A 27,717-nucleotide genomic window follows, 5' to 3' on the forward strand; every position below is an offset into this window, starting at 1 on the left:
CCCGCGAGCACGCGCTGCTTGCCTTCACACTTGGCGTGAAGCAGATGGTTGTGTGCTGCAACAAGATGGACGACAAGACTGTGAACTACGCCCAGGAGCGCTATGATGAGATCGTGAAGGAGGTGTCGGCATACCTGAAGAAGGTCGGCTACAACGTGGAGAAGGTGCGCTTCATCCCCATCTCTGGCTGGCAGGGCGACAACATGATCGAGAAGTCGGACAAGATGCCATGGTACAAAGGGACCCACGCTGCTGGAGGCCCTCGACATGCTCGAGCCCCAGTGCGCCCTAGCGACAAGCCCCTGCGTCTGCCGCTGCAGGACGTGTACAAGATCGGCGGTATCGGTACGGTGCCCGTGGGCCGTGTTGAGACTGGTGTGATGAGGCCCGGTGATGTGGTGACCTTCGCCCCCGCCAACGTGACGACTGAGGTGAAGTCGATCGAGATGCACCACGAGCAGCTGGCCGAGGCCACGCCCGGCGACAACGTCGGTTTCAACGTGAAGAACGTGTCCGTGAAGGACATCCGTCGTGGTAACGTCTGCGGTAACTCCAAGAACGACCCCCGAAGGAGGCGGCTGACTTCACGGCGCAGGTGATCATCCTGAACCACCCTGGTCAGATCGGTAACGGCTACGCGCCTGTGCTCGATTGCCACACCTGCCACATTGCGTGCAAGTTCGCTGAAATCGAGTCCAAGATTGACCGCCGCTCTGGTAAGGAGCTGGAGAAGAACCCCAAGGCCATCAAGTCGGGTGATGCCGCCATCGTGCGCATGGTGCCACAGAAGCCCATGTGCGTGGAGGTGTTCAACGACTACGCTCCTCTCGGCCGCTTTGCCGTGCGTGACATGCGCCAGACCGTCGCCGTCGGTATCATCAAGGCGGTGACCAAGAAGGAAGGCGGTGGCGGCAAGGTCACCAAGGCCGCCGCGAAGGCATCGAAGAAGTAAAATGCGTGAAATGGCCATTTGCACACATGAGCTTGTGTACGTGTATATATATTTATATTTATATATGTGCGTGTGTGTGTGTGTGTGTGTTTGTGTTTGCGTATACGTGTGCCGGCCAGTAATAAAGGAAACAATAATAGGTGTAGTATTACAAATAATAATAAAAAATCAAGGAATAAAAGAAAGATATAGATTTAACTTAACTTTCATGGTCCCCAAAGGCACATGGGAGGGCAGCTGGTTGTTTCGTCTCTCTCTTTTTTTTCTCTGTGTTTTTGTGTGTCCCTCCCGCCCATGGCGCACCATATGATGCATGTACGTGTCTCTACTGATGCCTCTCTTTCCCTGTCTGTGTTTTTTTTTTTTACCTGTTGTGTATTTTACAGAGTCTTATTTTCGCGTAACTTCAAGCTAACATTATGGGGAAGGAAAAGGTACACATGAATCTTGTGGTCGTCGGCCACGTCGATGCCGGCAAATCCACGGCCACTGGCCACCTCATTTACAAGTGCGGTGGTATTGACAAGCGTACGATTGAGAAGTTCGAGAAGGAGGCTGCTGAAATTGGCAAGGCATCCTTCAAGTACGCCTGGGTGCTCGACAAGCTGAAGGCGGAGCGTGAGCGCGGTATCACGATCGACATTGCACTCTGGAAGTTTGAGTCGCCCAAGTCTGTGTTCACGATCATTGACGCCCCTGGACATCGTGACTTCATCAAGAACATGATTACAGGTACATCACAGGCTGACGCAGCCATCCTCATCATTGCCTCTTCCCAGGGTGAGTTCGAGGCCGGTATTTCGAAGGACGGTCAGACCCGCGAGCACGCGCTGCTTGCCTTCACACTTGGCGTGAAGCAGATGGTTGTGTGCTGCAACAAGATGGACGACAAGACTGTGAACTACGCCCAGGAGCGCTATGATGAGATCGTGAAGGAGGTGTCGGCATACCTGAAGAAGGTCGGCTACAACGTGGAGAAGGTGCGCTTCATCCCCATCTCTGGCTGGCAGGGCGACAACATGATCGAGAAGTCGGACAAGATGCCATGGTACAAGGGACCCACGCTGCTGGAGGCCCTCGACATGCTCGAGCCCCCAGTGCGCCCTAGCGACAAGCCCCTGCGTCTGCCGCTGCAGGACGTGTACAAGATCGGCGGTATCGGTACGGTGCCCGTGGGCCGTGTTGAGACTGGTGTGATGAGGCCCGGTGATGTGGTGACCTTCGCCCCCGCCAACGTGACGACTGAGGTGAAGTCGATCGAGATGCACCACGAGCAGCTGGCCGAGGCCACGCCCGGCGACAACGTCGGTTTCAACGTGAAGAACGTGTCCGTGAAGGACATCCGTCGTGGTAACGTCTGCGGTAACTCCAAGAACGACCCCCCGAAGGAGGCGGCTGACTTCACGGCGCAGGTGATCATCCTGAACCACCCTGGTCAGATCGGTAACGGCTACGCGCCTGTGCTCGATTGCCACACCTGCCACATTGCGTGCAAGTTCGCTGAAATCGAGTCCAAGATTGACCGCCGCTCTGGTAAGGAGCTGGAGAAGAACCCCAAGGCCATCAAGTCGGGTGATGCCGCCATCGTGCGCATGGTGCCACAGAAGCCCATGTGCGTGGAGGTGTTCAACGACTACGCTCCTCTCGGCCGCTTTGCCGTGCGTGACATGCGCCAGACCGTCGCCGTCGGTATCATCAAGGCGGTGACCAAGAAGGAAGGCGGTGGCGGCAAGGTCACCAAGGCCGCCGCGAAGGCATCGAAGAAGTAAAATGCGTGAAATGGCCATTTGCACACATGAGCTTGTGTACGTGTATATATATTTATATTTATATATGTGCGTGTGTGTGTGTGTGTGTTTGTGTTTGCGTATACGTGTGCCGGCCAGTAATAAAGGAAACAATAATAAGAGTAGTATTACAAATAATAATAAAAAATCAAGGAATAAAAGAAAGATATAGATTTAACTTAACTTTCATGGTCCCCAAAGGCACATGGGAGGGCAGCTGGTTGTTTCGTCTCTCTCTTTTTTTTTCTCTGTGTTTTTGTGTGTCCCTCCCGCCCATGGCGCACCATATGATGCATGTACGTGTCTCTACTGATGCCTCTCTTTCCCTGTCTGTGTTTTTTTTTTTTTACCTGTTGTGTATTTTACAGAGTCTTATTTTCGCGTAACTTCAAGCTAACATTATGGGGAAGGAAAAGGTACACATGAATCTTGTGGTCGTCGGCCACGTCGATGCCGGCAAATCCACGGCCACTGGCCACCTCATTTACAAGTGCGGTGGTATTGACAAGCGTACGATTGAGAAGTTCGAGAAGGAGGCTGCTGAAATTGGCAAGGCATCCTTCAAGTACGCCTGGGTGCTCGACAAGCTGAAGGCGGAGCGTGAGCGCGGTATCACGATCGACATTGCACTCTGGAAGTTTGAGTCGCCCAAGTCTGTGTTCACGATCATTGACGCCCCTGGACATCGTGACTTCATCAAGAACATGATTACAGGTACATCACAGGCTGACGCAGCCATCCTCATCATTGCCTCTTCCCAGGGTGAGTTCGAGGCCGGTATTTCGAAGGACGGTCAGACCCGCGAGCACGCGCTGCTTGCCTTCACACTTGGCGTGAAGCAGATGGTTGTGTGCTGCAACAAGATGGACGACAAGACTGTGAACTACGCCCAGGAGCGCTATGATGAGATCGTGAAGGAGGTGTCGGCATACCTGAAGAAGGTCGGCTACAACGTGGAGAAGGTGCGCTTCATCCCCATCTCTGGCTGGCAGGGCGACAACATGATCGAGAAGTCGGACAAGATGCCATGGTACAAGGGACCCACGCTGCTGGAGGCCCTCGACATGCTCGAGCCCCCAGTGCGCCCTAGCGACAAGCCCCTGCGTCTGCCGCTGCAGGACGTGTACAAGATCGGCGGTATCGGTACGGTGCCCGTGGGCCGTGTTGAGACTGGTGTGATGAGGCCCGGTGATGTGGTGACCTTCGCCCCCGCCAACGTGACGACTGAGGTGAAGTCGATCGAGATGCACCACGAGCAGCTGGCCGAGGCCACGCCCGGCGACAACGTCGGTTTCAACGTGAAGAACGTGTCCGTGAAGGACATCCGTCGTGGTAACGTCTGCGGTAACTCCAAGAACGACCCCCCGAAGGAGGCGGCTGACTTCACGGCGCAGGTGATCATCCTGAACCACCCTGGTCAGATCGGTAACGGCTACGCGCCTGTGCTCGATTGCCACACCTGCCACATTGCGTGCAAGTTCGCTGAAATCGAGTCCAAGATTGACCGCCGCTCTGGTAAGGAGCTGGAGAAGAACCCCAAGGCCATCAAGTCGGGTGATGCCGCCATCGTGCGCATGGTGCCACAGAAGCCCATGTGCGTGGAGGTGTTCAACGACTACGCTCCTCTCGGCCGCTTTGCCGTGCGTGACATGCGCCAGACCGTCGCCGTCGGTATCATCAAGGCGGTGACCAAGAAGGAAGGCGGTGGCGGCAAGGTCACCAAGGCCGCCGCGAAGGCATCGAAGAAGTAAAATGCGTGAAATGGCCATTTGCACACATGAGCTTGTGTACGTGTATATATATTTATATTTATATATGTGCTGTGTGTGTGTGTGTGTGTTTGTGTTTGCGTATACGTGTGCCGGCCAGTAATAAAGGAAACAATAATAAGAGTAGTATTACAAATAATAATAAAAAATCAAGGAATAAAAGAAAGATATAGATTTAACTTAACTTTCATGGTCCCCAAAGGCACATGGGAGGGCAGCTGGTTGTTTCGTCTCTCTTTTTTTTCTCTGTGTTTTTGTGTGTCCCTCCCGCCCATGGCGCACCATATGATGCATGTACGTGTCTCTACTGATGCCTCTCTTTCCCTGTCTGTGTTTTTTTTTTTTACCTGTTGTGTATTTTACAGAGTCTTATTTTCGCGTAACTTCAAGCTAACATTATGGGGAAGGAAAAGGTACACATGAATCTTGTGGTCGTCGGCCACGTCGATGCCGGCAAATCCACGGCCACTGGCCACCTCATTTACAAGTGCGGTGGTATTGACAAGCGTACGATTGAGAAGTTCGAGAAGGAGGCTGCTGAAATTGGCAAGGCATCCTTCAAGTACGCCTGGGTGCTCGACAAGCTGAAGGCGGAGCGTGAGCGCGGTATCACGATCGACATTGCACTCTGGAAGTTTGAGTCGCCCAAGTCTGTGTTCACGATCATTGACGCCCCTGGACATCGTGACTTCATCAAGAACATGATTACAGGTACATCACAGGCTGACGCAGCCATCCTCATCATTGCCTCTTCCCAGGGTGAGTTCGAGGCCGGTATTTCGAAGGACGGTCAGACCCGCGAGCACGCGCTGCTTGCCTTCACACTTGGCGTGAAGCAGATGGTTGTGTGCTGCAACAAGATGGACGACAAGACTGTGAACTACGCCCAGGAGCGCTATGATGAGATCGTGAAGGAGGTGTCGGCATACCTGAAGAAGGTCGGCTACAACGTGGAGAAGGTGCGCTTCATCCCCATCTCTGGCTGGCAGGGCGACAACATGATCGAGAAGTCGGACAAGATGCCATGGTACAAGGGACCCACGCTGCTGGAGGCCCTCGACATGCTCGAGCCCCCAGTGCGCCCTAGCGACAAGCCCCTGCGTCTGCCGCTGCAGGACGTGTACAAGATCGGCGGTATCGGTACGGTGCCCGTGGGCCGTGTTGAGACTGGTGTGATGAGGCCCGGTGATGTGGTGACCTTCGCCCCCGCCAACGTGACGACTGAGGTGAAGTCGATCGAGATGCACCACGAGCAGCTGGCCGAGGCCACGCCCGGCGACAACGTCGGTTTCAACGTGAAGAACGTGTCCGTGAAGGACATCCGTCGTGGTAACGTCTGCGGTAACTCCAAGAACGACCCCCCGAAGGAGGCGGCTGACTTCACGGCGCAGGTGATCATCCTGAACCACCCTGGTCAGATCGGTAACGGCTACGCGCCTGTGCTCGATTGCCACACCTGCCACATTGCGTGCAAGTTCGCTGAAATCGAGTCCAAGATTGACCGCCGCTCTGGTAAGGAGCTGGAGAAGAACCCCAAGGCCATCAAGTCGGGTGATGCCGCCATCGTGCGCATGGTGCCACAGAAGCCCATGTGCGTGGAGGTGTTCAACGACTACGCTCCTCTCGGCCGCTTTGCCGTGCGTGACATGCGCCAGACCGTCGCCGTCGGTATCATCAAGGCGGTGACCAAGAAGGAAGGCGGTGGCGGCAAGGTCACCAAGGCCGCCGCGAAGGCATCGAAGAAGTAAAATGCGTGAAATGGCCATTTGCACACATGAGCTTGTGTACGTGTATATATATTTATATTTATATGCGTGTGTGTGTGTGTGTGTGTTTGTGTTTGCGTATACGTGTGCCGGCCAGTAATAAAGGAAACAATAATAAGAGTAGTATTACAAATAATAATAAAAAATCAAGGAATAAAAGAAAGATATAGATTTAACTTAACTTTCATGGTCCCCAAAGGCACATGGGAGGGCAGCTGGTTGTTTCGTCTCTCTCTTTTTTTTCTCTGTGTTTTTGTGTGTCCCTCCCGCCCATGGCGCACCATATGATGCATGTACGTGTCTCTACTGATGCCTCTCTTTCCCTGTCTGTTGTTTTTTTTTTTTTACCTGTTGTGTATTTTACAGAGTCTTATTTTCGCGTAACTTCAAGCTAACATTATGGGGAAGGAAAAGGTACACATGAATCTTGTGGTCGTCGGCCACGTCGATGCCGGCAAATCCACGGCCACTGGCCACCTCATTTACAAGTGCGGTGGTATTGACAAGCGTACGATTGAGAAGTTCGAGAAGGAGGCTGCTGAAATTGGCAAGGCATCCTTCAAGTACGCCTGGGTGCTCGACAAGCTGAAGGCGGAGCGTGAGCGCGGTATCACGATCGACATTGCACTCTGGAAGTTTGAGTCGCCCAAGTCTGTGTTCACGATCATTGACGCCCCTGGACATCGTGACTTCATCAAGAACATGATTACAGGTACATCACAGGCTGACGCAGCCATCCTCATCATTGCCTCTTCCCAGGGTGAGTTCGAGGCCGGTATTTCGAAGGACGGTCAGACCCGCGAGCACGCGCTGCTTGCCTTCACACTTGGCGTGAAGCAGATGGTTGTGTGCTGCAACAAGATGGACGACAAGACTGTGAACTACGCCCAGGAGCGCTATGATGAGATCGTGAAGGAGGTGTCGGCATACCTGAAGAAGGTCGGCTACAACGTGGAGAAGGTGCGCTTCATCCCCATCTCTGGCTGGCAGGGCGACAACATGATCGAGAAGTCGGACAAGATGCCATGGTACAAGGGACCCACGCTGCTGGAGGCCCTCGACATGCTCGAGCCCCCAGTGCGCCCTAGCGACAAGCCCCTGCGTCTGCCGCTGCAGGACGTGTACAAGATCGGCGGTATCGGTACGGTGCCCGTGGGCCGTGTTGAGACTGGTGTGATGAGGCCCGGTGATGTGGTGACCTTCGCCCCCGCCAACGTGACGACTGAGGTGAAGTCGATCGAGATGCACCACGAGCAGCTGGCCGAGGCCACGCCCGGCGACAACGTCGGTTTCAACGTGAAGAACGTGTCCGTGAAGGACATCCGTCGTGGTAACGTCTGCGGTAACTCCAAGAACGACCCCCGAAGGAGGCGGCTGACTTCACGGCGCAGGTGATCATCCTGAACCACCCTGGTCAGATCGGTAACGGCTACGCGCCTGTGCTCGATTGCCACACCTGCCACATTGCGTGCAAGTTCGCTGAAATCGAGTCCAAGATTGACCGCCGCTCTGGTAAGGAGCTGGAGAAGAACCCCAAGGCCATCAAGTCGGGTGATGCCGCCATCGTGCGCATGGTGCCACAGAAGCCCATGTGCGTGGAGGTGTTCAACGACTACGCTCCTCTCGGCCGCTTTGCCGTGCGTGACATGCGCCAGACCGTCGCCGTCGGTATCATCAAGGCGGTGACCAAGAAGGAAGGCGGTGGCGGCAAGGTCACCAAGGCCGCCGCGAAGGCATCGAAGAAGTAAAATGCGTGAAATGGCCATTTGCACACATGAGCTTGTGTACGTGTATATATATTTATATTTATATAGTGTGTGTGTGTGTGTGTGTTTGTGTTTGCGTATACGTGTGCCGGCCAGTAATAAAGGAAACAATAATAGGTGTAGTATTACAAATAATAATAAAAAATCAAGGAATAAAAGAAAGATATAGATTTAACTTAACTTTCATGGTCCCCAAAGGCACATGGGAGGGCAGCTGGTTGTTTCGTCTCTCTCTTTTTTTTCTCTGTGTTTTTGTGTGTCCCTCCCGCCCATGGCGCACCATATGATGCATGTACGTGTCTCTACTGATGCCTCTCTTTCCCTGTCTGTGTTTTTTTTTTTTTACCTGTTGTGTATTTTACAGAGTCTTATTTTCGCGTAACTTCAAGCTAACATTATGGGGAAGGAAAAGGTACACATGAATCTTGTGGTCGTCGGCCACGTCGATGCCGGCAAATCCACGGCCACTGGCCACCTCATTTACAAGTGCGGTGGTATTGACAAGCGTACGATTGAGAAGTTCGAGAAGGAGGCTGCTGAAATTGGCAAGGCATCCTTCAAGTACGCCTGGGTGCTCGACAAGCTGAAGGCGGAGCGTGAGCGCGGTATCACGATCGACATTGCACTCTGGAAGTTTGAGTCGCCCAAGTCTGTGTTCACGATCATTGACGCCCCTGGACATCGTGACTTCATCAAGAACATGATTACAGGTACATCACAGGCTGACGCAGCCATCCTCATCATTGCCTCTTCCCAGGGTGAGTTCGAGGCCGGTATTTCGAAGGACGGTCAGACCCGCGAGCACGCGCTGCTTGCCTTCACACTTGGCGTGAAGCAGATGGTTGTGTGCTGCAACAAGATGGACGACAAGACTGTGAACTACGCCCAGGAGCGCTATGATGAGATCGTGAAGGAGGTGTCGGCATACCTGAAGAAGGTCGGCTACAACGTGGAGAAGGTGCGCTTCATCCCCATCTCTGGCTGGCAGGGCGACAACATGATCGAGAAGTCGGACAAGATGCCATGGTACAAGGGACCCACGCTGCTGGAGGCCCTCGACATGCTCGAGCCCCCAGTGCGCCCTAGCGACAAGCCCCTGCGTCTGCCGCTGCAGGACGTGTACAAGATCGGCGGTATCGGTACGGTGCCCGTGGGCCGTGTTGAGACTGGTGTGATGAGGCCCGGTGATGTGGTGACCTTCGCCCCCGCCAACGTGACGACTGAGGTGAAGTCGATCGAGATGCACCACGAGCAGCTGGCCGAGGCCACGCCCGGCGACAACGTCGGTTTCAACGTGAAGAACGTGTCCGTGAAGGACATCCGTCGTGGTAACGTCTGCGGTAACTCCAAGAACGACCCCCCGAAGGAGGCGGCTGACTTCACGGCGCAGGTGATCATCCTGAACCACCCTGGTCAGATCGGTAACGGCTACGCGCCTGTGCTCGATTGCCACACCTGCCACATTGCGTGCAAGTTCGCTGAAATCGAGTCCAAGATTGACCGCCGCTCTGGTAAGGAGCTGGAGAAGAACCCCAAGGCCATCAAGTCGGGTGATGCCGCCATCGTGCGCATGGTGCCACAGAAGCCCATGTGCGTGGAGGTGTTCAACGACTACGCTCCTCTCGGCCGCTTTGCCGTGCGTGACATGCGCCAGACCGTCGCCGTCGGTATCATCAAGGCGGTGACCAAGAAGGAAGGCGGTGGCGGCAAGGTCACCAAGGCCGCCGCGAAGGCATCGAAGAAGTAAAATGCGTGAAATGGCCATTTGCACACATGAGCTTGTGTACGTGTATATATATTTATATTTATATATGTGCGTGTGTGTGTGTGTTTGTGTTTGCGTATACGTGTGCCGGCCAGTAATAAAGGAAACAATAATAGGTGTAGTATTACAAATAATAATAAAAAATCAAGGAATAAAAGAAAGATATAGATTTAACTTAACTTTCATGGTCCCCAAAGGCACATGGGAGGGCAGCTGGTTGTTTCATCTCTCTCTTTTTTTCTCTGTGTTTTTGTGTGTCCCTCCCGCCCATGGCGCACCATATGATGCATGTACGTGTCTCTACTGATGCCTCTCTTTCCCTGTCTGTTTTTTTTTTTTTACCTGTTGTGTATTTTACAGAGTCTTATTTTCGCGTAACTTCAAGCTAACATTATGGGGAAGGAAAAGGTACACATGAATCTTGTGGTCGTCGGCCACGTCGATGCCGGCAAATCCACGGCCACTGGCCACCTCATTTACAAGTGCGGTGGTATTGACAAGCGTACGATTGAGAAGTTCGAGAAGGAGGCTGCTGAAATTGGCAAGGCATCCTTCAAGTACGCCTGGGTGCTCGACAAGCTGAAGGCGGAGCGTGAGCGCGGTATCACGATCGACATTGCACTCTGGAAGTTTGAGTCGCCCAAGTCTGTGTTCACGATCATTGACGCCCCTGGACATCGTGACTTCATCAAGAACATGATTACAGGTACATCACAGGCTGACGCAGCCATCCTCATCATTGCCTCTTCCCAGGGTGAGTTCGAGGCCGGTATTTCGAAGGACGGTCAGACCCGCGAGCACGCGCTGCTTGCCTTCACACTTGGCGTGAAGCAGATGGTTGTGTGCTGCAACAAGATGGACGACAAGACTGTGAACTACGCCCAGGAGCGCTATGACGAGATCGTGAAGGAGGTGTCGGCATACCTGAAGAAGGTCGGCTACAACGTGGAGAAGGTGCGCTTCATCCCCATCTCTGGCTGGCAGGGCGACAACATGATCGAGAAGTCGGACAAGATGCCATGGTACAAGGGACCCACGCTGCTGGAGGCCCTCGACATGCTCGAGCCCCCAGTGCGCCCTAGCGACAAGCCCCTGCGTCTGCCGCTGCAGGACGTGTACAAGATCGGCGGTATCGGTACGGTGCCCGTGGGCCGTGTTGAGACTGGTGTGATGAGGCCCGGTGATGTGGTGACCTTCGCCCCCGCCAACGTGACGACTGAGGTGAAGTCGATCGAGATGCACCACGAGCAGCTGGCCGAGGCCACGCCCGGCGACAACGTCGGTTTCAACGTGAAGAACGTGTCCGTGAAGGACATCCGTCGTGGTAACGTCTGCGGTAACTCCAAGAACGACCCCCGAAGGAGGCGGCTGACTTCACGGCGCAGGTGATCATCCTGAACCACCCTGGTCAGATCGGTAACGGCTACGCGCCTGTGCTCGATTGCCACACCTGCCACATTGCGTGCAAGTTCGCTGAAATCGAGTCCAAGATTGACCGCCGCTCTGGTAAGGAGCTGGAGAAGAACCCCAAGGCCATCAAGTCGGGTGATGCCGCCATCGTGCGCATGGTGCCACAGAAGCCCATGTGCGTGGAGGTGTTCAACGACTACGCTCCTCTCGGCCGCTTTGCCGTGCGTGACATGCGCCAGACCGTCGCCGTCGGTATCATCAAGGCGGTGACCAAGAAGGAAGGCGGTGGCGGCAAGGTCACCAAGGCCGCCGCGAAGGCATCGAAGAAGTAAAATGCGTGAAATGGCCATTTGCACACATGAGCTTGTGTACGTGTATATATATTTATATTTATATATGTGCGTGTGTGTGTGTGTGTGTTTGTGTTTGCGTATACGTGTGCCGGCCAGTAATAAAGGAAACAATAATAGGTGTAGTATTACAAATAATAATAAAAAATCAAGGAATAAAAGAAAGATATAGATTTAACTTAACTTTCATGGTCCCCAAAGGCACATGGGAGGGCAGCTGGTTGTTTCATCTCTCTCTTTTTTTTCTGTGTTTTTGTGTGTCCCTCCCGCCCATGGCGCACCATATGATGCATGTACGTGTCTCTACTGATGCCTCTCTTTCCCTGTCTGTGTTTTTTTTTTTTTACCTGTTGTGTATTTTACAGAGTCTTATTTTCGCGTAACTTCAAGCTAACATTATGGGGAAGGAAAAGGTACACATGAATCTTGTGGTCGTCGGCCACGTCGATGCCGGCAAATCCACGGCCACTGGCCACCTCATTTACAAGTGCGGTGGTATTGACAAGCGTACGATTGAGAAGTTCGAGAAGGAGGCTGCTGAAATTGGCAAGGCATCCTTCAAGTACGCCTGGGTGCTCGACAAGCTGAAGGCGGAGCGTGAGCGCGGTATCACGATCGACATTGCACTCTGGAAGTTTGAGTCGCCCAAGTCTGTGTTCACGATCATTGACGCCCCTGGACATCGTGACTTCATCAAGAACATGATTACAGGTACATCACAGGCTGACGCAGCCATCCTCATCATTGCCTCTTCCCAGGGTGAGTTCGAGGCCGGTATTTCGAAGGACGGTCAGACCCGCGAGCACGCGCTGCTTGCCTTCACACTTGGCGTGAAGCAGATGGTTGTGTGCTGCAACAAGATGGACGACAAGACTGTGAACTACGCCCAGGAGCGCTATGACGAGATCGTGAAGGAGGTGTCGGCATACCTGAAGAAGGTCGGCTACAACGTGGAGAAGGTGCGCTTCATCCCCATCTCTGGCTGGCAGGGCGACAACATGATCGAGAAGTCGGACAAGATGCCATGGTACAAAGGGACCCACGCTGCTGGAGGCCCTCGACATGCTCGAGCCCCCAGTGCGCCCTAGCGACAAGCCCCTGCGTCTGCCGCTGCAGGACGTGTACAAGATCGGCGGTATCGGTACGGTGCCCGTGGGCCGTGTTGAGACTGGTGTGATGAGGCCCGGTGATGTGGTGACCTTCGCCCCCGCCAACGTGACGACTGAGGTGAAGTCGATCGAGATGCACCACGAGCAGCTGGCCGAGGCCACGCCCGGCGACAACGTCGGTTTCAACGTGAAGAACGTGTCCGTGAAGGACATCCGTCGTGGTAACGTCTGCGGTAACTCCAAGAACGACCCCCGAAGGAGGCGGCTGACTTCACGGCGCAGGTGATCATCCTGAACCACCCTGGTCAGATCGGTAACGGCTACGCGCCTGTGCTCGATTGCCACACCTGCCACATTGCGTGCAAGTTCGCTGAAATCGAGTCCAAGATTGACCGCCGCTCTGGTAAGGAGCTGGAGAAGAACCCCAAGGCCATCAAGTCGGGTGATGCCGCCATCGTGCGCATGGTGCCACAGAAGCCCATGTGCGTGGAGGTGTTCAACGACTACGCTCCTCTCGGCCGCTTTGCCGTGCGTGACATGCGCCAGACCGTCGCCGTCGGTATCATCAAGGCGGTGACCAAGAAGGAAGGCGGTGGCGGCAAGGTCACCAAGGCCGCCGCGAAGGCATCGAAGAAGTAAAATGCGTGAAATGGCCATTTGCACACATGAGCTTGTGTACGTGTATATATATTTATATTTATATATGTGCGTGTGTGTGTGTGTTTGTGTTTGCGTATACGTGTGCCGGCCAGTAATAAAGGAAACAATAATAGGTGTAGTATTACAAATAATAATAAAAAATCAAGGAATAAAAGAAAGATATAGATTTAACTTAACTTTCATGGTCCCCAAAGGCACATGGGAGGGCAGCTGGTTGTTTCATCTCTCTTTTTTTTCTGTGTTTTTGTGTGTCCCTCCCGCCCATGGCGCACCATATGATGCATGTACGTGTCTCTACTGATGCCTCTCTTTCCCTGTCTGTGTTTTTTTTTTACCTGTTGTGTATTTTACAGAGTCTTATTTTCGCGTAACTTCAAGCTAACATTATGGGGAAGGAAAAGGTACACATGAATCTTGTGGTCGTCGGCCACGTCGATGCCGGCAAATCCACGGCCACTGGCCACCTCATTTACAAGTGCGGTGGTATTGACAAGCGTACGATTGAGAAGTTCGAGAAGGAGGCTGCTGAAATTGGCAAGGCATCCTTCAAGTACGCCTGGGTGCTCGACAAGCTGAAGGCGGAGCGTGAGCGCGGTATCACGATCGACATTGCACTCTGGAAGTTTGAGTCGCCCAAGTCTGTGTTCACGATCATTGACGCCCCTGGACATCGTGACTTCATCAAGAACATGATTACAGGTACATCACAGGCTGACGCAGCCATCCTCATCATTGCCTCTTCCCAGGGTGAGTTCGAGGCCGGTATTTCGAAGGACGGTCAGACCCGCGAGCACGCGCTGCTTGCCTTCACACTTGGCGTGAAGCAGATGGTTGTGTGCTGCAACAAGATGGACGACAAGACTGTGAACTACGCCCAGGAGCGCTATGATGAGATCGTGAAGGAGGTGTCGGCATACCTGAAGAAGGTCGGCTACAACGTGGAGAAGGTGCGCTTCATCCCCATCTCTGGCTGGCAGGGCGACAACATGATCGAGAAGTCGGACAAGATGCCATGGTACAAGGGACCCACGCTGCTGGAGGCCCTCGACATGCTCGAGCCCCCAGTGCGCCCTAGCGACAAGCCCCTGCGTCTGCCGCTGCAGGACGTGTACAAGATCGGCGGTATCGGTACGGTGCCCGTGGGCCGTGTTGAGACTGGTGTGATGAGGCCCGGTGATGTGGTGACCTTCGCCCCCGCCAACGTGACGACTGAGGTGAAGTCGATCGAGATGCACCACGAGCAGCTGGCCGAGGCCACGCCCGGCGACAACGTCGGTTTCAACGTGAAGAACGTGTCCGTGAAGGACATCCGTCGTGGTAACGTCTGCGGTAACTCCAAGAACGACCCCCGAAGGAGGCGGCTGACTTCACGGCGCAGGTGATCATCCTGAACCACCCTGGTCAGATCGGTAACGGCTACGCGCCTGTGCTCGATTGCCACACCTGCCACATTGCGTGCAAGTTCGCTGAAATCGAGTCCAAGATTGACCGCCGCTCTGGTAAGGAGCTGGAGAAGAACCCCAAGGCCATCAAGTCGGGTGATGCCGCCATCGTGCGCATGGTGCCACAGAAGCCCATGTGCGTGGAGGTGTTCAACGACTACGCTCCTCTCGGCCGCTTTGCCGTGCGTGACATGCGCCAGACCGTCGCCGTCGGTATCATCAAGGCGGTGACCAAGAAGGAAGGCGGTGGCGGCAAGGTCACCAAGGCCGCCGCGAAGGCATCGAAGAAGTAAAATGCGTGAAATGGCCATTTGCACACATGAGCTTGTGTACGTGTATATATATTTATATTTATATATGTGCGTGTGTGTGTGTGTTTGTGTTTGCGTATACGTGTGCCGGCCAGTAATAAAGGAAACAATAATAGGTGTAGTATTACAAATAATAATAAAAAATCAAGGAATAAAAGAAAGATATAGATTTAACTTAACTTTCATGGTCCCCAAAGGCACATGGGAGGGCAGCTGGTTGTTTCATCTCTCTCTTTTTTTTCTGTGTTTTTGTGTGTCCCTCCCGTCCATGGCGCACCATATGATGCATGTACGTGTCTCTACTGATGCCTCTCTTTCCCTGTCTGTGTTTTTTTTTTTTTACCTGTTGTGTATTTTACAGAGTCTTATTTTCGCGTAACTTCAAGCTAACATTATGGGGAAGGAAAAGGTACACATGAATCTTGTGGTCGTCGGCCACGTCGATGCCGGCAAATCCACGGCCACTGGTCACCTCATTTACAAGTGCGGTGGTATTGACAAGCGTACGATTGAGAAGTTCGAGAAGGAGGCTGCTGAAATTGGCAAGGCATCCTTCAAGTACGCCTGGGTGCTCGACAAGCTGAAGGCGGAGCGTGAGCGCGGTATCACGATCGACATTGCACTCTGGAAGTTTGAGTCGCCCAAGTCTGTGTTCACGATCATTGACGCCCCTGGACATCGTGACTTCATCAAGAACATGATTACAGGTACATCACAGGCTGACGCAGCCATCCTCATCATTGCCTCTTCCCAGGGTGAGTTCGAGGCCGGTATTTCGAAGGACGGTCAGACCCGCGAGCACGCGCTGCTTGCCTTCACACTTGGCGTGAAGCAGATGGTTGTGTGCTGCAACAAGATGGACGACAAGACTGTGAACTACGCCCAGGAGCGCTATGATGAGATCGTGAAGGAGGTGTCGGCATACCTGAAGAAGGTCGGCTACAACGTGGAGAAGGTGCGCTTCATCCCCATCTCTGGCTGGCAGGGCGACAACATGATCGAGAAGTCGGACAAGATGCCATGGTACAAGGGACCCACGCTGCTGGAGGCCCTCGACATGCTCGAGCCCCCAGTGCGCCCTAGCGACAAGCCCCTGCGTCTGCCGCTGCAGGACGTGTACAAGATCGGCGGTATCGGTACGGTGCCCGTGGGCCGTGTTGAGACTGGTGTGATGAGGCCCGGTGATGTGGTGACCTTCGCCCCCGCCAACGTGACGACTGAGGTGAAGTCGATCGAGATGCACCACGAGCAGCTGGCCGAGGCCACGCCCGGCGACAACGTCGGTTTCAACGTGAAGAACGTGTCCGTGAAGGACATCCGTCGTGGTAACGTCTGCGGTAACTCCAAGAACGACCCCCGAAGGAGGCGGCTGACTTCACGGCGCAGGTGATCATCCTGAACCACCCTGGTCAGATCGGTAACGGCTACGCGCCTGTGCTCGATTGCCACACCTGCCACATTGCGTGCAAGTTCGCTGAAATCGAGTCCAAGATTGACCGCCGCTCTGGTAAGGAGCTGGAGAAGAACCCCAAGGCCATCAAGTCGGGTGATGCCGCCATCGTGCGCATGGTGCCACAGAAGCCCATGTGCGTGGAGGTGTTCAACGACTACGCTCCTCTCGGCCGCTTTGCCGTGCGTGACATGCGCCAGACCGTCGCCGTCGGTATCATCAAGGCGGTGACCAAGAAGGAAGGCGGTGGCGGCAAGGTCACCAAGGCCGCCGCGAAGGCATCGAAGAAGTAAAATGCGTGAAATGGCCATTTGCACACATGAGCTTGTGTACGTGTATATATATTTATATTTATATATGTGCGTGTGTGTGTGTGTTTGTGTTTGCGTATACGTGTGCCGGCCAGTAATAAAGGAAACAATAATAGGTGTAGTATTACAAATAATAATAAAAAATCAAGGAATAAAAGAAAGATATAGATTTAACTTAACTTTCATGGTCCCCAAAGGCACATGGGAGGGCAGCTGGTTGTTTCATCTCTCTCTTTTTTTTTCTGTGTTTTTGTGTGTCCCTCCCGCCCATGGCGCACCATATGATGCATGTACGTGTCTCTACTGATGCCTCTCTTTCCCTGTCTGTGTTTTTTTTTTTTTACCTGTTGTGTATTTTACAGAGTCTTATTTTCGCGTAACTTCAAGCTAACATTATGGGGAAGGAAAAGGTACACATGAATCTTGTGGTCGTCGGCCACGTCGATGCCGGCAAATCCACGGCCACTGGTCACCTCATTTACAAGTGCGGTGGTATTGACAAGCGTACGATTGAGAAGTTCGAGAAGGAGGCTGCTGAAATTGGCAAGGCATCCTTCAAGTACGCCTGGGTGCTCGACAAGCTGAAGGCGGAGCGTGAGCGCGGTATCACGATCGACATTGCACTCTGGAAGTTTGAGTCGCCCAAGTCTGTGTTCACGATCATTGACGCCCCTGGACATCGTGACTTCATCAAGAACATGATTACAGGTACATCACAGGCTGACGCAGCCATCCTCATCATTGCCTCTTCCCAGGGTGAGTTCGAGGCCGGTATTTCGAAGGACGGTCAGACCCGCGAGCACGCGCTGCTTGCCTTCACACTTGGCGTGAAGCAGATGGTTGTGTGCTGCAACAAGATGGACGACAAGACTGTGAACTACGCCCAGGAGCGCTATGATGAGATCGTGAAGGAGGTGTCGGCATACCTGAAGAAGGTCGGCTACAACGTGGAGAAGGTGCGCTTCATCCCCATCTCTGGCTGGCAGGGCGACAACATGATCGAGAAGTCGGACAAGATGCCATGGTACAAGGGACCCACGCTGCTGGAGGCCCTCGACATGCTCGAGCCCCCAGTGCGCCCTAGCGACAAGCCCCTGCGTCTGCCGCTGCAGGACGTGTACAAGATCGGCGGTATCGGTACGGTGCCCGTGGGCCGTGTTGAGACTGGTGTGATGAGGCCCGGTGATGTGGTGACCTTCGCCCCCGCCAACGTGACGACTGAGGTGAAGTCGATCGAGATGCACCACGAGCAGCTGGCCGAGGCCACGCCCGGCGACAACGTCGGTTTCAACGTGAAGAACGTGTCCGTGAAGGACATCCGTCGTGGTAACGTCTGCGGTAACTCCAAGAACGACCCCCCGAAGGAGGCGGCTGACTTCACGGCGCAGGTGATCATCCTGAACCACCCTGGTCAGATCGGTAACGGCTACGCGCCTGTGCTCGATTGCCACACCTGCCACATTGCGTGCAAGTTCGCTGAAATCGAGTCCAAGATTGACCGCCGCTCTGGTAAGGAGCTGGAGAAGAACCCCAAGGCCATCAAGTCGGGTGATGCCGCCATCGTGCGCATGGTGCCACAGAAGCCCATGTGCGTGGAGGTGTTCAACGACTACGCTCCTCTCGGCCGCTTTGCCGTGCGTGACATGCGCCAGACCGTCGCCGTCGGTATCATCAAGGCGGTGACCAAGAAGGAAGGCGGTGGCGGCAAGGTCACCAAGGCCGCCGCGAAGGCATCGAAGAAGTAAAATGCGTGAAATGGCCATTTGCACACATGAGCTTGTGTACGTGTATATATATTTATATTTATATATGTGCGTGTGTGTGTGTGTTTGTGTTTGCGTATACGTGTGCCGGCCAGTAATAAAGGAAACAATAATAGGTGTAGTATTACAAATAATAATAAAAAATCAAGGAATAAAAGAAAGATATAGATTTAACTTAACTTTCATGGTCCCCAAAGGCACATGGGAGGGCAGCTGGTTGTTTCGTCTCTCTCTTTTTTTTTTCTGTGTTTTTGTGTGTCCCTCCCGCCCATGGCGCACCATATGATGCATGTACGTGTCTCTACTGATGCCTCTCTTTCCCTGTCTGTGTTTTTTTTTTTTACCTGTTGTGTATTTTACAGAGTCTTATTTTCGCGTAACTTCAAGCTAACATTATGGGGAAGGAAAAGGTACACATGAATCTTGTGGTCGTCGGCCACGTCGATGCCGGCAAATCCACGGCCACTGGTCACCTCATTTACAAGTGCGGTGGTATTGACAAGCGTACGATTGAGAAGTTCGAGAAGGAGGCTGCTGAAATTGGCAAGGCATCCTTCAAGTACGCCTGGGTGCTCGACAAGCTGAAGGCGGAGCGTGAGCGCGGTATCACGATCGACATTGCACTCTGGAAGTTTGAGTCGCCCAAGTCTGTGTTCACGATCATTGACGCCCCTGGACATCGTGACTTCATCAAGAACATGATTACAGGTACATCACAGGCTGACGCAGCCATCCTCATCATTGCCTCTTCCCAGGGTGAGTTCGAGGCCGGTATTTCGAAGGACGGTCAGACCCGCGAGCACGCGCTGCTTGCCTTCACACTTGGCGTGAAGCAGATGGTTGTGTGCTGCAACAAGATGGACGACAAGACTGTGAACTACGCCCAGGAGCGCTATGATGAGATCGTGAAGGAGGTGTCGGCATACCTGAAGAAGGTCGGCTACAACGTGGAGAAGGTGCGCTTCATCCCCATCTCTGGCTGGCAGGGCGACAACATGATCGAGAAGTCGGACAAGATGCCATGGTACAAGGGACCCACGCTGCTGGAGGCCCTCGACATGCTCGAGCCCCCAGTGCGCCCTAGCGACAAGCCCCTGCGTCTGCCGCTGCAGGACGTGTACAAGATCGGCGGTATCGGTACGGTGCCCGTGGGCCGTGTTGAGACTGGTGTGATGAGGCCCGGTGATGTGGTGACCTTCGCCCCCGCCAACGTGACGACTGAGGTGAAGTCGATCGAGATGCACCACGAGCAGCTGGCCGAGGCCACGCCCGGCGACAACGTCGGTTTCAACGTGAAGAACGTGTCCGTGAAGGACATCCGTCGTGGTAACGTCTGCGGTAACTCCAAGAACGACCCCCCGAAGGAGGCGGCTGACTTCACGGCGCAGGTGATCATCCTGAACCACCCTGGTCAGATCGGTAACGGCTACGCGCCTGTGCTCGATTGCCACACCTGCCACATTGCGTGCAAGTTCGCTGAAATCGAGTCCAAGATTGACCGCCGCTCTGGTAAGGAGCTGGAGAAGAACCCCAAGGCCATCAAGTCGGGTGATGCCGCCATCGTGCGCATGGTGCCACAGAAGCCCATGTGCGTGGAGGTGTTCAACGACTACGCTCCTCTCGGCCGCTTTGCCGTGCGTGACATGCGCCAGACCGTCGCCGTCGGTATCATCAAGGCGGTGACCAAGAAGGAAGGCGGTGGCGGCAAGGTCACCAAGGCCGCCGCGAAGGCATCGAAGAAGTAAAATGCGTGAAATGGCCATTTGCACACATGAGCTTGTGTACGTGTATATATATTTATATTTATATATGTGCGTGTGTGTGTGTGTTTGTGTTTGCGTATACGTGTGCCGGCCAGTAATAAAGGAAACAATAATAGGTGTAGTATTACAAATAATAATAAAAAATCAAGGAATAAAAGAAAGATATAGATTTAACTTAACTTTCATGGTCCCCAAAGGCACATGGGAGGGCAGCTGGTTGTTTCATCTCTCTCTTTTTTTTCTGTGTTTTTGTGTGTCCCTCCCGCCCATGGCGCACCATATGATGCATGTACGTGTCTCTACTGATGCCTCTCTTTCCCTGTCTGTGTTTTTTTTTTTTACCTGTTGTGTATTTTACAGAGTCTTATTTTCGCGTAACTTCAAGCTAACATTATGGGGAAGGAAAAGGTACACATGAATCTTGTGGTCGTCGGCCACGTCGATGCCGGCAAATCCACGGCCACTGGTCACCTCATTTACAAGTGCGGTGGTATTGACAAGCGTACGATTGAGAAGTTCGAGAAGGAGGCTGCTGAAATTGGCAAGGCATCCTTCAAGTACGCCTGGGTGCTCGACAAGCTGAAGGCGGAGCGTGAGCGCGGTATCACGATCGACATTGCACTCTGGAAGTTTGAGTCGCCCAAGTCTGTGTTCACGATCATTGACGCCCCTGGACATCGTGACTTCATCAAGAACATGATTACAGGTACATCACAGGCTGACGCAGCCATCCTCATCATTGCCTCTTCCCAGGGTGAGTTCGAGGCCGGTATTTCGAAGGACGGTCAGACCCGCGAGCACGCGCTGCTTGCCTTCACACTTGGCGTGAAGCAGATGGTTGTGTGCTGCAACAAGATGGACGACAAGACTGTGAACTACGCCCAGGAGCGCTATGATGAGATCGTGAAGGAGGTGTCGGCATACCTGAAGAAGGTCGGCTACAACGTGGAGAAGGTGCGCTTCATCCCCATCTCTGGCTGGCAGGGCGACAACATGATCGAGAAGTCGGACAAGATGCCATGGTACAAGGGACCCACGCTGCTGGAGGCCCTCGACATGCTCGAGCCCCCAGTGCGCCCTAGCGACAAGCCCCTGCGTCTGCCGCTGCAGGACGTGTACAAGATCGGCGGTATCGGTACGGTGCCCGTGGGCCGTGTTGAGACTGGTGTGATGAGGCCCGGTGATGTGGTGACCTTCGCCCCCGCCAACGTGACGACTGAGGTGAAGTCGATCGAGATGCACCACGAGCAGCTGGCCGAGGCCACGCCCGGCGACAACGTCGGTTTCAACGTGAAGAACGTGTCCGTGAAGGACATCCGTCGTGGTAACGTCTGCGGTAACTCCAAGAACGACCCCCGAAGGAGGCGGCTGACTTCACGGCGCAGGTGATCATCCTGAACCACCCTGGTCAGATCGGTAACGGCTACGCGCCTGTGCTCGATTGCCACACCTGCCACATTGCGTGCAAGTTCGCTGAAATCGAGTCCAAGATTGACCGCCGCTCTGGTAAGGAGCTGGAGAAGAACCCCAAGGCCATCAAGTCGGGTGATGCCGCCATCGTGCGCATGGTGCCACAGAAGCCCATGTGCGTGGAGGTGTTCAACGACTACGCTCCTCTTGGCCGCTTTGCCGTGCGTGACATGCGCCAGACCGTCGCCGTCGGTATCATCAAGGCGGTGACCAAGAAGGAAGGCGGTGGCGGCAAGGTCACCAAGGCCGCCGCGAAGGCATCGAAGAAGTAAAATGCGTGAAATGGCCATTTGCACACATGAGCTTGTGTACGTGTATATATATTTATATTTATATATGTGTGTGTGTGTGTGTGTTTGTGTTTGCGTATACGTGTGCCGGCCAGTAATAAAGGAAACAATAATAGGTGTAGTATTACAAATAATAATAAAAAATCAAGGAATAAAAGAAAGATATAGATTTAACTTAACTTTCATGGTCCCCAAAGGCACATGGGAGGGCAGCTGGTTGTTTCGTCTCTCTCTTTTTTTTCTCCGTGTTTTTGTGTGTCCCTCCCGCCCATGGCGCACCATATGATGCATGTACGTGTCTCTACTGATGCCTCTCTTTCCCTGTCTGTGTTTTTTTTTTTTACCTGTTGTGTATTTTACAGAGTCTTATTTTCGCGTAACTTCAAGCTAACATTATGGGGAAGGAAAAGGTACACATGAATCTTGTGGTCGTCGGCCATGTCGATGCCGGCAAATCCACGGCCACTGGTCACCTCATTTACAAGTGCGGTGGTATTGACAAGCGTACGATTGAGAAGTTCGAGAAGGAGGCTGCTGAAATTGGCAAGGCATCCTTCAAGTACGCCTGGGTGCTCGACAAGCTGAAGGCGGAGCGTGAGCGCGGTATCACGATCGACATTGCACTCTGGAAGTTTGAGTCGCCCAAGTCTGTGTTCACGATCATTGACGCCCCTGGACATCGTGACTTCATCAAGAACATGATTACAGGTACATCACAGGCTGACGCAGCCATCCTCATCATTGCCTCTTCCCAGGGTGAGTTCGAGGCCGGTATTTCGAAGGACGGTCAGACCCGCGAGCACGCGCTGCTTGCCTTCACACTTGGCGTGAAGCAGATGGTTGTGTGCTGCAACAAGATGGACGACAAGACTGTGAACTACGCCCAGGAGCGCTATGATGAGATCGTGAAGGAGGTGTCGGCATACCTGAAGAAGGTCGGCTACAACGTGGAGAAGGTGCGCTTCATCCCCATCTCTGGCTGGCAGGGCGACAACATGATCGAGAAGTCGGACAAGATGCCATGGTACAAGGGACCCACGCTGCTGGAGGCCCTCGACATGCTCGAGCCCCCAGTGCGCCCTAGCGACAAGCCCCTGCGTCTGCCGCTGCAGGACGTGTACAAGATCGGCGGTATCGGTACGGTGCCCGTGGGCCGTGTTGAGACTGGTGTGATGAGGCCCGGTGATGTGGTGACCTTCGCCCCCGCCAACGTGACGACTGAGGTGAAGTCGATCGAGATGCACCACGAGCAGCTGGCCGAGGCCACGCCCGGCGACAACGTCGGTTTCAACGTGAAGAACGTGTCCGTGAAGGACATCCGTCGTGGTAACGTCTGCGGTAACTCCAAGAACGACCCCCGAAGGAGGCGGCTGACTTCACGGCGCAGGTGATCATCCTGAACCACCCTGGTCAGATCGGTAACGGCTACGCGCCTGTGCTCGATTGCCACACCTGCCACATTGCGTGCAAGTTCGCTGAAATCGAGTCCAAGATTGACCGCCGCTCTGGTAAGGAGCTGGAGAAGAACCCCAAGGCCATCAAGTCGGGTGATGCCGCCATCGTGCGCATGGTGCCACAGAAGCCCATGTGCGTGGAGGTGTTCAACGACTACGCTCCTCTCGGCCGCTTTGCCGTGCGTGACATGCGCCAGACCGTCGCCGTCGGTATCATCAAGGCGGTGACCAAGAAGGAAGGCGGTGGCGGCAAGGTCACCAAGGCCGCCGCGAAGGCATCGAAGAAGTAAAATGCGTGAAATGGCCCATTTGCACACATGAGCTTGTGTACGTGTATATATATTTATATTTATATATGTGCGTGTGTGTGTGTGTGTGTTTGTGTTTGCGTATACGTGTGCCGGCCAGTAATAAAGGAAACAATAATAGGTGTAGTATTACAAATAATAATAAAAAATCAAGGAATAAAAGAAAGATATAGATTTAACTTAACTTTCATGGTCCCCAAAGGCACATGGGAGGGCAGCTGGTTGTTTCGTCTCTCTCTTTTTTTTCTCTGTGTTTTTGTGTGTCCCTCCCGCCCATGGCGCACCATATGATGCATGTACGTGTCTCTACTGATGCCTCTCTTTCCCTGTCTGTGTTTTTTTTTTTTTACCTGTTGTGTATTTTACAGAGTCTTATTTTCGCGTAACTTCAAGCTAACATTATGGGGAAGGAAAAGGTACACATGAATCTTGTGGTCGTCGGCCACGTCGATGCCGGCAAATCCACGGCCACTGGTCACCTCATTTACAAGTGCGGTGGTATTGACAAGCGTACGATTGAGAAGTTCGAGAAGGAGGCTGCTGAAATTGGCAAGGCATCCTTCAAGTACGCCTGGGTGCTCGACAAGCTGAAGGCGGAGCGTGAGCGCGGTATCACGATCGACATTGCACTCTGGAAGTTTGAGTCGCCCAAGTCTGTGTTCACGATCATTGACGCCCCTGGACATCGTGACTTCATCAAGAACATGATTACAGGTACATCACAGGCTGACGCAGCCATCCTCATCATTGCCTCTTCCCAGGGTGAGTTCGAGGCCGGTATTTCGAAGGACGGTCAGACCCGCGAGCACGCGCTGCTTGCCTTCACACTTGGCGTGAAGCAGATGGTTGTGTGCTGCAACAAGATGGACGACAAGACTGTGAACTACGCCCAGGAGCGCTATGATGAGATCGTGAAGGAGGTGTCAGCATACCTGAAGAAGGTCGGCTACAACGTGGAGAAGGTGCGCTTCATCCCCATCTCTGGCTGGCAGGGCGACAACATGATCGAGAAGTCGGACAAGATGCCATGGTACAAGGGACCCACGCTGCTGGAGGCCCTCGACATGCTCGAGCCCCCAGTGCGCCCTAGCGACAAGCCCCTGCGTCTGCCGCTGCAGGACGTGTACAAGATCGGCGGTATCGGTACGGTGCCCGTGGGCCGTGTTGAGACTGGTGTGATGAGGCCCGGTGATGTGGTGACCTTCGCCCCCGCCAACGTGACGACTGAGGTGAAGTCGATCGAGATGCACCACGAGCAGCTGGCCGAGGCCACGCCCGGCGACAACGTCGGTTTCAACGTGAAGAACGTGTCCGTGAAGGACATCCGTCGTGGTAACGTCTGCGGTAACTCCAAGAACGACCCCCGAAGGAGGCGGCTGACTTCACGGCGCAGGTGATCATCCTGAACCACCCTGGTCAGATCGGTAACGGCTACGCGCCTGTGCTCGATTGCCACACCTGCCACATTGCGTGCAAGTTCGCTGAAATCGAGTCCAAGATTGACCGCCGCTCTGGTAAGGAGCTGGAGAAGAACCCCAAGGCCATCAAGTCGGGTGATGCCGCCATCGTGCGCATGGTGCCACAGAAGCCCATGTGCGTGGAGGTGTTCAACGACTACGCTCCTCTCGGCCGCTTTGCCGTGCGTGACATGCGCCAGACCGTCGCCGTCGGTATCATCAAGGCGGTGACCAAGAAGGAAGGCGGTGGCGGCAAGGTCACCAAGGCCGCCGCGAAGGCATCGAAGAAGTAAAATGCGTGAAATGGCCCATTTGCACACATGAGCTTGTGTACGTGTATATATATTTATATTTATATATGTGCGTGTGTGTGTGTGTGTTTGTGTTTGCGTATACGTGTGCCGGCCAGTAATAAAGGAAACAATAATAGGTGTAGTATTACAAATAATAATAAAAAATCAAGGAATAAAAGAAAGATATAGATTTAACTTAACTTTCATGGTCCCCAAAGGCACATGGGAGGGCAGCTGGTTGTTTCGTCTCTCTCTTTTTTTTCTCTGTGTTTTTGTGTGTCCCTCCCGCCCATGGCGCACCATATGATGCATGTACGTGTCTCTACTGATGCCTCTCTTTCCCTGTCTGTGTTTTTTTTTTTTTACCTGTTGTGTATTTTACAGAGTCTTATTTTCGCGTAACTTCAAGCTAACATTATGGGGAAGGAAAAGGTACACATGAATCTTGTAACGGTTTTCTTTGATTGTGGTTCCGCTTTGGTTGTTCCTAGGGCGCTTATTCTTTTGCTCCTTTTGATTGGCTGTGTTGAGGCGAATCCTGGACCTGTTCGATGTTCAAGCTATGACCGTGTCCATGATAAGGTAATGAAATGTGATGACGAATATGCTCTTTTTGTTAGTGGTGTGAATGATTTTTGTGGTGAAGTTTGTACGGATGATGAATTTTTTGATTATAGTGAAGATGACTTCAATGATGATAATTGGCTTGAGGTTTTCTTTGGGGAACTTTCTCCAACGGATAATTTGGTATATTCTCGTATGAAGTACTCTGATGACATGGGATGCTTATCTGTATTTTCTGGTCGAGGTAAACGAAAGGAAAGCGGATGTTTGCCGTTTAACTCTGTGTATTCTGGGCGAAAAAAGAAGCAAAATAAAAGGAAAGGGAATTATGGCACCAGAGAACCGTTTTTTAATGAGGATACTGCTGCCTTGCATCGTGCTTTGCTTCGACCGATGTTACCTTGGCGTCCTACTACTAAACTTTCAGAACTTTTAAGAATCTGCGCTGATGTTGTGGTTTGTATGGAGTTTCTTGTTAAAGTTCACAAGAAGAGGTGTCAATTTGTAATGTTACATTCTTTATCAAAATACAGACGTGGATGTAAAGTTCATTCTTCATCCAATCCTGATGGTAAAACCTCTCGTAGTGATGTACTTGAGAATAACGCCGGGGAAAGTTCCAGGAGTAACCCAGTGGAGGAAAAGGGATTCTTCTTTCGTACTCATATGAATCCAGAGGAAAACACAATAAAATCAATGCGGAATTCTGAAAAGGTGCGTAACGAGGCAGTGCTGATTGCTGAGTAAAGTGCCGCCACTACTGTATCGCAGAAGCCAGGTGAGGAAATGAACAACCCTTTTCTGCGTCCATTTAGCGTGGATTATTCTTTACCTAAAGAAACTTTAAATCGCCCTAAATCTTGCTATTTATTTTGGATGAAATGTCAAGGGCAAAGTTGTGTGAGCACCCAAGATAATTCTTCTGCTGAGGAACATGCATTCGCTATACTAGGATATCGCTCTGACAAGAACTATTTTAGGCTGTATAGTAGTCTTCTATGAAAAATTCGACTTTATTTTTACTAATAGGTTAAAAAATATTATTACAGATTTTTGATGTGATAATTGGGATGTCAGCAACTGGTTTTACAAGTGAATTGTTTTTTTTTTTCGTTTGGTATGAATGAGGGATGATTGATTCATAGATTTTAAAGCACGTCACCTTTTACCTTTGAAACGTGATTGTTATACATATATGACGTGACGATGACTTTTCAGGTAAAGATTCCGTTGATTCTAACATTTATTGGTCTGTACGGTTTCAGATGTGCTTATAGTCTTCTGCTGATCATGCCCTTTTTTTTTTGTTGTCTTGCTTCAATATTCTGTTTGTTTATATTTATATGTGGGACAGTTATCTCCCTTTTCTATGTTATTGCTGGGTTATACTTTTTATCCGGAATTTTTGACGCATCTAATATTCTGAAATAGAGCGAGTTAACGATGTTTTTGTATTTCACGATCTTATTTTCTCAAAGAGGATCTACACAGTAATGAGATAATGCTC

The 27,717-nt window shown here is 52.6% G+C and overlaps 17 protein-coding genes across 18 annotated transcripts; all 17 read left to right on the forward strand.

Annotated features, from left to right (window-relative positions):
* Nucleotides 1–65: 65 nt before the first annotated feature.
* LSM04_007626 (Translation elongation factor EFTu/EF1A) lies at nt 66–952 on the forward strand (the record flags this gene model as incomplete). The annotated part of the gene is made up of 2 exons (XM_067329860.1): nt 66–492; nt 558–952. The coding sequence occupies 2 exons, from the start codon at nt 66–68 to the stop codon at nt 950–952; spliced, it is 822 nt and encodes a 273-aa protein (XP_067191275.1).
* Nucleotides 953–1,392: 440 nt separating this feature from the next.
* LSM04_004133 (Translation elongation factor EFTu-like) lies at nt 1,393–2,721 on the forward strand (the record flags this gene model as incomplete). The annotated part of the gene is made up of 1 exon (XM_067329861.1): nt 1,393–2,721. One exon carries the CDS (start codon nt 1,393–1,395, stop codon nt 2,719–2,721), a length of 1,329 nt encoding a protein of 442 aa, XP_067191166.1.
* A 440-nt stretch (nt 2,722–3,161) lies between these two features.
* LSM04_009285 (Translation elongation factor EFTu-like) lies at nt 3,162–4,490 on the forward strand (the record flags this gene model as incomplete). The annotated part of the gene is made up of 1 exon (XM_067329862.1): nt 3,162–4,490. The coding sequence occupies one exon, from the start codon at nt 3,162–3,164 to the stop codon at nt 4,488–4,490; it is 1,329 nt and encodes a 442-aa protein (XP_067191319.1).
* A 437-nt stretch (nt 4,491–4,927) lies between these two features.
* Nucleotides 4,928–6,256, forward strand: LSM04_002831 (Translation elongation factor EFTu-like; the record flags this gene model as incomplete). Its single annotated transcript, XM_067329863.1, has 1 exon — nt 4,928–6,256. One exon carries the CDS (start codon nt 4,928–4,930, stop codon nt 6,254–6,256), a length of 1,329 nt encoding a protein of 442 aa, XP_067191135.1.
* Nucleotides 6,257–6,694: 438 nt separating this feature from the next.
* LSM04_000390 (Transcription factor) lies at nt 6,695–8,022 on the forward strand (the record flags this gene model as incomplete). Its single annotated transcript, XM_067329864.1, has 2 exons — nt 6,695–7,562; nt 7,628–8,022. The coding sequence occupies 2 exons, from the start codon at nt 6,695–6,697 to the stop codon at nt 8,020–8,022; spliced, it is 1,263 nt and encodes a 420-aa protein (XP_067191086.1).
* Nucleotides 8,023–8,458: 436 nt separating this feature from the next.
* LSM04_006707 (Translation elongation factor EFTu-like) lies at nt 8,459–9,787 on the forward strand (the record flags this gene model as incomplete). The annotated part of the gene is made up of 1 exon (XM_067329866.1): nt 8,459–9,787. The coding sequence occupies one exon, from the start codon at nt 8,459–8,461 to the stop codon at nt 9,785–9,787; it is 1,329 nt and encodes a 442-aa protein (XP_067191250.1).
* A 432-nt stretch (nt 9,788–10,219) lies between these two features.
* Nucleotides 10,220–11,547, forward strand: LSM04_003745 (Transcription factor; the record flags this gene model as incomplete). Its single annotated transcript, XM_067329867.1, has 2 exons — nt 10,220–11,087; nt 11,153–11,547. The coding sequence occupies 2 exons, from the start codon at nt 10,220–10,222 to the stop codon at nt 11,545–11,547; spliced, it is 1,263 nt and encodes a 420-aa protein (XP_067191157.1).
* A 416-nt stretch (nt 11,548–11,963) lies between these two features.
* LSM04_007871 (Transcription factor) lies at nt 11,964–12,653 on the forward strand (the record flags this gene model as incomplete). Its single annotated transcript, XM_067329868.1, has 1 exon — nt 11,964–12,653. One exon carries the CDS (start codon nt 11,964–11,966, stop codon nt 12,651–12,653), a length of 690 nt encoding a protein of 229 aa, XP_067191278.1.
* An 88-nt stretch (nt 12,654–12,741) lies between these two features.
* LSM04_006743 (Translation elongation factor EFTu/EF1A) lies at nt 12,742–13,313 on the forward strand (the record flags this gene model as incomplete). Its single annotated transcript, XM_067329869.1, has 2 exons — nt 12,742–12,853; nt 12,919–13,313. 2 exons carry the CDS (start codon nt 12,742–12,744, stop codon nt 13,311–13,313), a joined length of 507 nt encoding a protein of 168 aa, XP_067191251.1.
* Nucleotides 13,314–13,741: 428 nt separating this feature from the next.
* Nucleotides 13,742–15,069, forward strand: LSM04_003757 (Transcription factor; the record flags this gene model as incomplete). The annotated part of the gene is made up of 2 exons (XM_067329870.1): nt 13,742–14,609; nt 14,675–15,069. The coding sequence occupies 2 exons, from the start codon at nt 13,742–13,744 to the stop codon at nt 15,067–15,069; spliced, it is 1,263 nt and encodes a 420-aa protein (XP_067191158.1).
* Nucleotides 15,070–15,502: 433 nt separating this feature from the next.
* Nucleotides 15,503–16,830, forward strand: LSM04_005686 (the record flags this gene model as incomplete). Of its 2 annotated transcripts, XM_067329871.1 has the most annotated exons (2): nt 15,503–16,370; nt 16,436–16,830. In XM_067329871.1, the coding sequence occupies 2 exons, from the start codon at nt 15,503–15,505 to the stop codon at nt 16,828–16,830; spliced, it is 1,263 nt and encodes a 420-aa protein (XP_067191223.1). The 2 variants fall into 2 exon arrangements, with proteins under 2 accessions (XP_067191223.1, XP_067191224.1); XM_067329872.1 differs by having other exon boundaries at nt 15,503–16,477.
* Nucleotides 16,831–17,264: 434 nt separating this feature from the next.
* On the forward strand, nt 17,265–18,593 carry LSM04_006053 (Translation elongation factor EFTu-like; the record flags this gene model as incomplete). Its single annotated transcript, XM_067329873.1, has 1 exon — nt 17,265–18,593. The coding sequence occupies one exon, from the start codon at nt 17,265–17,267 to the stop codon at nt 18,591–18,593; it is 1,329 nt and encodes a 442-aa protein (XP_067191232.1).
* A 434-nt stretch (nt 18,594–19,027) lies between these two features.
* LSM04_004805 (Translation elongation factor EFTu-like) lies at nt 19,028–20,356 on the forward strand (the record flags this gene model as incomplete). The annotated part of the gene is made up of 1 exon (XM_067329874.1): nt 19,028–20,356. The coding sequence occupies one exon, from the start codon at nt 19,028–19,030 to the stop codon at nt 20,354–20,356; it is 1,329 nt and encodes a 442-aa protein (XP_067191194.1).
* Nucleotides 20,357–20,788: 432 nt separating this feature from the next.
* LSM04_007615 (Transcription factor) lies at nt 20,789–22,116 on the forward strand (the record flags this gene model as incomplete). Its single annotated transcript, XM_067329875.1, has 2 exons — nt 20,789–21,656; nt 21,722–22,116. 2 exons carry the CDS (start codon nt 20,789–20,791, stop codon nt 22,114–22,116), a joined length of 1,263 nt encoding a protein of 420 aa, XP_067191274.1.
* A 434-nt stretch (nt 22,117–22,550) lies between these two features.
* On the forward strand, nt 22,551–23,878 carry LSM04_005427 (Transcription factor; the record flags this gene model as incomplete). Its single annotated transcript, XM_067329876.1, has 2 exons — nt 22,551–23,418; nt 23,484–23,878. The coding sequence occupies 2 exons, from the start codon at nt 22,551–22,553 to the stop codon at nt 23,876–23,878; spliced, it is 1,263 nt and encodes a 420-aa protein (XP_067191218.1).
* Nucleotides 23,879–24,318: 440 nt separating this feature from the next.
* On the forward strand, nt 24,319–25,646 carry LSM04_008510 (Transcription factor; the record flags this gene model as incomplete). The annotated part of the gene is made up of 2 exons (XM_067329878.1): nt 24,319–25,186; nt 25,252–25,646. The coding sequence occupies 2 exons, from the start codon at nt 24,319–24,321 to the stop codon at nt 25,644–25,646; spliced, it is 1,263 nt and encodes a 420-aa protein (XP_067191296.1).
* Nucleotides 25,647–26,084: 438 nt separating this feature from the next.
* Nucleotides 26,085–26,957, forward strand: LSM04_009195 (uncharacterized protein; the record flags this gene model as incomplete). Its single annotated transcript, XM_067329879.1, has 1 exon — nt 26,085–26,957. One exon carries the CDS (start codon nt 26,085–26,087, stop codon nt 26,955–26,957), a length of 873 nt encoding a protein of 290 aa, XP_067191316.1.
* Nucleotides 26,958–27,717: the final 760 nt, after the last annotated feature.

This window comes from Trypanosoma melophagium (assembly GCF_022059095.1).
Source record: "Trypanosoma melophagium isolate St. Kilda chromosome Unknown ctg24segment1, whole genome shotgun sequence".
Taxonomy (NCBI): domain Eukaryota; phylum Euglenozoa; class Kinetoplastea; order Trypanosomatida; family Trypanosomatidae; genus Trypanosoma; species Trypanosoma melophagium.